The sequence below is a fragment of the Benincasa hispida genome, chromosome 10 (assembly GCF_027475165.1).
Source record: "Benincasa hispida cultivar pf3 chromosome 10, pf3_genome.v1.1, whole genome shotgun sequence".
NCBI lineage: Eukaryota > Viridiplantae > Streptophyta > Magnoliopsida > Cucurbitales > Cucurbitaceae > Benincasa > Benincasa hispida.
In genome coordinates this window covers 10,582,499-10,589,950 of record NC_143487.1, presented here as the reverse complement: position 1 = coordinate 10,589,950, position 7,452 = coordinate 10,582,499, and the positions used below count along the sequence as shown (strand labels likewise).

The following is a 7,452-nucleotide window of genomic DNA, read 5'->3' as shown; positions in this document are numbered from 1 at the left end:
TGATATTGATAACGGGGTCTATTAATGATATTGTTTTATCAATAACGAGGTCTATCAGTGTAAACCCATATCATTTATATGGTTTCATTAAACTACGCCACTAATAACTCCTAGTTATGATTATTGGAGTATTTTAAATCTCATAAAAAGAAGGTATTCTGTATAAAGTGCTAATTAAATATTATGTTTAAGTTCTCCATAGTTCCTATTGATATGGTCCATCTAGCTGTGATATATGCTGTAATATTAGTCTATCATTGATAAACTATGTCACTGATAGACTCCTTCCCTATAGTTATTTGAGTTTTTCAATAGATAGAATACTTCTACCACTAATATTTGTCTATCACCGATAGACCAATATCATTGATAGACTTGTATCATAATTAATGATGAAAAAAAATTAGAAACTTACATTTTGTTTTGAGAAGACGTTGTCATTAAGATCTTGCAAATTTGGTTGTTTTGTTGTTTTCCAATTCAAGATTTTTGGAAAACCATTTCTTATTCTTTTTGTGAACCCTTCGGAAAGTTTAGGAAGTATTTCATATGCCCAATAAGTTAAAACTCTGGGGAAGCTTTGCAGATAGGCAACTGGTTTTATTTTTACTCTGAATAGATTTCTATAAGATAGTTTTCCCCATGGATAATTCCTAAATTTTTCCTCATTATTTAACATCTTTACATACTTCCAATCCACACAATTATGAGGCTGTTTTGGACAACAAGTTTTCTAGCAAATAAAGATTGACAAGTTTTGCTATTTTTCTTTCATCACTTCAATGACCAATAAAATAGTGAAATGCACTCTTAAGATTTTCTCTAGTGATGCTAATATCATTTCTAAAAAATGCTTGTCTAATTTCTAAATCATTTTCTTCATTTTCATCTAAAACATCCTCAATAGGGTATTAATCACAATTTAATCTTGTAATCAAACAAAAATTCCTCAGCCCAAATTCTACAATGTTACCTTCAATGTTGAAAAGGAGAACATTGCTATCAGTAAAGACATATTGTCTTCTAATCAAATATGCTAGAAGTTGTAAAAGTATTTTGGACATTTTTAAACCTAGCAAATGCCCAAGCGGTCCTTCCTTAAATAAAGATAGACATGTAGAATCTAAGTCGTTAATGATATGGTCTATTACTTCTAGCTTGACATAAGCTATGACTTTCAAAGTGAAATTCCAACTTTTTTTAGGAATTTCTTTTGCCTATTTAAATAAAAAAAAAAGAAAACACATGTTATAAATATTCTAAAGTACAACTTAGAAATAAATATATACTAAATAGTGAATACCTTCTATTTTTTCACCTTTTTCTTTTTTGCTTGATGATTCTTCAAGTTTTAAGGTTCTTTTTACCCCCCATTTTTTGTTGTTCACATTCCATAATTGTTTTTCACTTATTAATATATTAAAATAGTAATAAACACTTTAGTCAACAAACTAAACACTTCTTATCAGTGATAGAGTTGATGACTGATAGACTTGAAGTAGTGAAGTCTATCAGTGATAAAGCTTTTATCATCGATAGACTTGAAGTGTTGAAATCTATAAGTGATAACCTTATCACTGATAGACTTCATCACTTCAAGTCTATTGTTGATAAAAACTTACCACAGATAGACTCTAATCAACAACATATTTGAAGTCTAAACAACAACTAACAGAAATGAAACTACAATTTTTCTTACTTTTCATGAAAAATAAATCCAACATGCTTCAAGTCTATCAATGATAGAAACCTATCAATAACATAATCTAATCAACAAAAAAATAATAATAAACAAACATCAGTGAAATTATGCAGTTACTTCATAGCAGACTCTAATCAACAACAAGAAAAAGATAAACAGTAGTGGAATTATGCATTTACTTACGTTGCATGAAAATCAATTCAACATCCATTAAGTATATCAGTGATAGCTTATCATTGATAGACTCTAATTAATAACACCAAAGAAAAAACAGTGAACCTATGCATTTACTTACCTTTCATGGAAAACAAAAAACAAATTCAATATTCTTTAAGTTTATTGGTGACAGAAATCTATTACTGATAGACCTCAAACAAAAACACATTTGAAGTTTAAAATACACAAATAATAATCAATCAACTAACAACAAAAAAGAAAAAATAGTCATGAAACTACGCTTTTTCTTACCTTTCAATGTGATTTTGCGGTCGATTTCAATGTTATTTTACAAGTATTGATTGATTCTCCCCTTCGATATTTGATGGATGAATGAAAATGGAAGCGAATGCACTGGAAGCAGATTGTCGTCGATGACGAATGTTAAAGGAAGACGTTAGGGATTTTTCGATTAGAAGATGTTAGGGTTTTGGCATCGCCGTTTGAAGAAGATCGATGAGGTTAGGATTTTTCAAACAAAAAAGATAGGATTTTTCAAACAAAAAAGGGAAGAAACTAAACAACTACCGATGGATGGAAAGCTAAATCGTCGATGGATGCAAATCGTCGATTGTTTTTGGAAGAAGAATCTGGCAGGATTTGATCATGGATCTTGGCCTTATTACATTTTCATGGACCTTTTAGTCTTTTTCGTATGGATTGGACTCAAATTTGGCCACATTTATAAACTTTTTGGTTAAAGCTATATTTACAATTAGTTTGACCCAAAAGGTTGTGTTTGCAAGCCACCCTAATTAATGGATCAGTTAATTATATTGAAAGTCCGAAAGGCCCATATTCTATTGAGCTAAAATGGATTTTGGCGAAACGAACCCAAAACCCAATAGGCCCATATTTGGACTACAAAACGCTTGCGATCTGAGGCGCACTTTAGCAAGAAAAACCATTGAAAGCCTAAACAGCGCCATGAGTGCGCACTGCACCGAACATTTTCTTGTTGAAATCGCATTTGGGCCGTAACGTAACCAAACGCAAACAAATCCTGGAGGAATAGCCTCAACGGTTCTGGAAGAAGAAGAATCTTCTGGAACCTCCAATCCCACGATAAAAATCAAACCCTAAACTCTTACATTCAGCTCTTTGCTTTACCCACACCTTATCCCAAAACCCACCAAGGCTCTACCGGAACTAAAACCCTCCGACCTCCGCTGCCTGAGTATGGCGTCTGCTAATGCTCTTTCTTCGGCTTCCATTCTATGTTCTTCTCATAAGGTAGTACTTTCATTTTCTTTCCCCCCCCACCATTTCTTCCTTGTTCATTGCTCCCCTTCCAGTATTCTTTATAATTCATCTTTGGAAATGATGATTCGTAGATTCTAGTGGTTGGGATTGTATACTGCTCTGTTTTGTGCCGTATGTGAACTATCTGAGCTATGTAATTGGCATTCTATGCAGAAATTTTGTGGACTTTGTTATCATAATGAACTGAGAGTGACCGATTATACTTATGTAGCATTTCCAGTAGCTTACGTTGCATTTATCTAATGTTGCAGAGCTTGAGGAAGGTGAATCAAACGCAGAGAAACAGAGTAAATTACAGACAGGCTGGTAATAGGTTTGTTGTTAGAGCTACTGCAAAGGAGATAGCGTTTGACCAGAGTTCTAGGACTGCACTTCAGTCTGGAATTGATAAGCTTGCTAATGCAGTCGGTTTGACTCTTGGACCTAGGGGTAACTTCCTGGTTTTTTCATGATTTATTTATGAATTAGTCAGTATTGAATTTTGTTTGTGAAGACGTCGTTGTTTTGTTCTGCTATTGAAATTCTTACAGGATATGTTCAGCCCATTTGTAGATATTGAAATAGATTCCTTTCATGTTTTGCTTCTGTTGAGAAATTTGTGTTCACCACATAATTCTCAACTTGTTGTGATCTTTGTATTTGAAGGGAGGAATGTGGTGCTGGATGAGTTCGGCAGCCCCAAAGTAGTTAACGATGGTGTGACAATTGCTCGGGCAATTGAGTTGCCTGATCCCATGGAAAATGCTGGTGCAGCTCTAATTAGAGAGGTTGGTCTTTTATACTTCGACCTTTCTCTTATATAAGAGTGTGGCCTATATTTGATCTGTTATTGAAGTGCCGTAAGCTTTTCTATTGCGTTGACAAGTATTCTATTTGTCATTAAGGTCGCAAGTAAAACTAATGATTCAGCTGGTGATGGGACGACAACTGCCTCAGTCCTCGCTAGGGAAATTATCAAACTAGGCCTTCTCAATGTTACTTCTGGAGCAAATCCAGTATCACTGAAGAGAGGAATTGACAAGACCGTGCAAGGATTGATTGAAGAGCTTGAGAAGAAGGCCAGGGCTATAGAAGGCAGAGATGATATCAAAGGTATTGATTGCTTTCCATATCCCGAATTGCCTTAATGTGGAATTTCTTGTTCACCAATATGATCTTTTTCCATCCATTGATGATCTATGTGTTGTTTAAATTCCGTGTAGCTGTTGCTTCTATTTCTGCTGGAAATGACGAGCTTATAGGGTTGATGATCGCTGATGCCATTGAGAAAGTGGGTCCTGATGGTGTCTTATCCATTGAGTCATCATCTTCCTTTGAGACCACTGTTGAAGTTGAAGAAGGGATGGCGGTGTGTACTTTTGTCTCTACTATAATATCTTTCTTAGTTTAAATCCAAGTCATTCGTGCATGCTTTAAGTTGACTCTATATCTTCATTTTTTGTTTCTATGTTGCAGATTGACAGAGGCTATATTTCTCCTCAATTTGTCACAAACCCTGAAAAGTTAATTGCTGAATTTGAGAATGCACGAGTGTTGATTACAGATCAGAAAATTTCAGCTATAAAGGATATAATTCCTATATTGGAAAAAACCACACAATTGAGAGCTCCTTTGCTTATCATTGCAGAGGATGTCACTGGTGAGGCTTTGGCTACCCTTGTTGTGAACAAGTTGCGGGGTATTCTAAATGTTGCTGCCATTAAAGCTCCAGGCTTTGGGGAAAGGAGAAAGGCCATGCTTCAAGATATTGCCATTTTGACAGGTATTCTAAGTTATTCTGGGTAATTACATGCTTCGGTTGTTTAAATGCTTGTTTAATGCAAAGTTGAACACTTTTTTCCCTTTGTATACATGAATTTTCTCTCACATCCAACTACGTTGTGTTCTATTATTTAATGGAAGGGTCAGAAGGGAGAGTTATTTTTGTAAATCCTGTCTGCTTATATCTTGATGCGAAGAGAATGGCTAACATTTTCCTTGTTATTTTATTGTTTTAGGTGCTGAGTTTCAAGCCAATGATCTTGGATTGCTTGTAGAAAATACTACAATTGAACAGCTGGGTTTGGCCCGGAAAGTGACCATCTCTAAGGACACCACTACAATCATTGCTGACGCTGCTTCAAAAGATGAGCTACAAGCGAGGATTGCACAGCTAAAGAAGGAATTGGCTGAGACGGATTCTGTTTATGACACAGAGAAACTGGCTGAAAGAATTGCCAAATTATCTGGTGGTGTTGCTGTCATTAAGGTAGGAGCTGCGACAGAGACTGAACTTGAGGACAGGAAGCTCCGTATTGAAGATGCAAAGAATGCAACTTTCGCTGCCATAGAGGAAGGGATTGTCCCTGGTGGTGGTGCTGCACTGGTCCATCTCTCAACTCTTGTTCCTGCGATCAAGGACAAGCTTGAAGATCCGGAAGAGAAGCTAGGTGCCGATATTATCCAAAAGGTAACCAACTCCTTAATATTGGAATTTAAACTTTATGAGATTGTTAGACCTTCATTGTCATCATTTCTAAGTGGTTGATAGATGATACAATATTTAAATTTGCTTTCACTCAATTAATATGGTTGGAGATCTTGTGCTCAAAATCCTGAAATATTATTTTTTTTTTCTCAATTGATATTAATTTCTACTTGGTTGGGTCTTCTACTTATTTCAAGCTCACAAGTGAGGGAGGGAGAGTATTCTACCAATAGTGGGTCAATCGGTGATTTTAACATGGTATTAAAGCATGTGGTTTAGGAGGTTTTGTATTCAAACACTTGTAATGTTATTTCTTTCTTAATTAATACTAATTTCCATTTGTTTGGTCTTTTATATATTTAAGGAGAGTGTTAGACGCTACAATATAAAATTTAACCTAAGCTTTTCGGTCAATAGGTGATTTAACAAAAACATTAGAAATTTGTTGTTAACATTAATCTTTTTGAAAGCAGGCTTTGGTAGCACCAGCATCCTTAATTGCCCAAAATGCTGGAATTGAAGGGGAAGTAGTGGTGGAGAAGGTCAAATCGAGTGCGTGGGAAATCGGTTACAATGCAATGACAGACAAGTACGAGAATCTTGTTGAGGCCGGTGTTATTGACCCAGCCAAGGTGACCAGATGTGCCTTACAGAATGCAGCTTCAGTTGCTGGAATGGTCCTAACCACACAGGCTATTGTAGTTGAAAAGCCCAAGCCCAAGGCCCCCGTCGCTGCTCCACAAGGCCTTACCATTTAATTTCTGAGAATTCTTCATCTTCCTTTTGTAGGACATAAATCATCTCGACAACATGAGCTTCTGGCGGCGTGCATTCATCGGAAACAGACAGCAAGACAATAAGAGGACGATGGTAACGCTGATATGTGAATGCACTTTTTTGTAAGGTTCCCGAAACTTCCATTTGATATTGTAAGATTACTGAATCAATTGGATCTGACTTTTACGAGTTTTCATTGAAAAGAAATTAGTTTTGATGAATTGCCCTCAATTTTAACCTTATTTCTTTTGCCGTTTGGACTATATAGTATCTAGGGTCTGATTTCATGGGTTAAAATGATCCTTAGCTAGGGCTTTGACTAAACTAGACGGCTAAATGTGAATAGAAAAATTAAAGTAAACGGGTCCCGATCTTTTAGATTGACACAGAATCAGTTTCCTTTTCTGAAAAGGATTGAAGCGATCACATCAAATTAAGTTGTCCTTTCCAATTAGTTGTGGGTTTTCAGATAAAGTAAGGCATTCTATAGTTCCATTAAATAGCTTTTTAAGAATATTAGAATCTTTCTATGATGAATTCCGCAATGATGGAATTGTCGAAATCGATTCTCCGGTGAAAGGATTGTAAGGTAACAATGATAACACGTGTTGTTTGATTTTTTAAAATTAAATAAGAGCAATACTATTTCCTATTCGTAGGCTTTCTATTTTCACGGTGAAAAAAGAAAAGAAGTTATCGATTCGTATAATTATACCTTCACATTTTGAATGGTAAAATCAGAGTTCTCAAACTTATTTAGGTATTAAAATGAAAAATTGGGATCACTCAGTGTAACAAATAGGGGTGTTTAAAAAATTCAATGATCTGAAAAAATCGATCAATCTAATTCAATTCGTGCAATTTAGATTAGGTTATTAATTCATTTAGGTTGGTTTGGGTTCAAACAAATATAAATTTTATGGAATGAATTGGTCTATGGATACATCTAAATAACTAAATCAATTCGAACTTATCATTAACTTTAAAAGATATTTTTTTATATTTATAATACAATTATATATATATT

General features: G+C 35.0%; 1 protein-coding gene and 1 pseudogene across 1 annotated transcript; one reads left to right on the top strand and one right to left on the bottom strand.

Moving 5' to 3' along the window:
* Window positions 1-403: 403 nt before the first annotated feature.
* LOC150033101 (uncharacterized) lies at window positions 404-2,847 on the bottom strand (annotated as a pseudogene).
* Window positions 2,848-2,858: 11 nt separating this feature from the next.
* CPN60A (chaperonin-60alpha) lies at window positions 2,859-6,646 on the top strand. Its single transcript, XM_039045792.2, has 8 exons — window positions 2,859-3,151; window positions 3,433-3,610; window positions 3,827-3,948; window positions 4,066-4,273; window positions 4,384-4,529; window positions 4,637-4,943; window positions 5,179-5,630; window positions 6,122-6,646. Exons 1-8 carry the CDS (start codon window positions 3,098-3,100, stop codon window positions 6,404-6,406), a joined length of 1,752 nt encoding a protein of 583 aa, XP_038901720.2. The 5' UTR covers window positions 2,859-3,097; the 3' UTR covers window positions 6,407-6,646.
* Window positions 6,647-7,452: the final 806 nt, after the last annotated feature.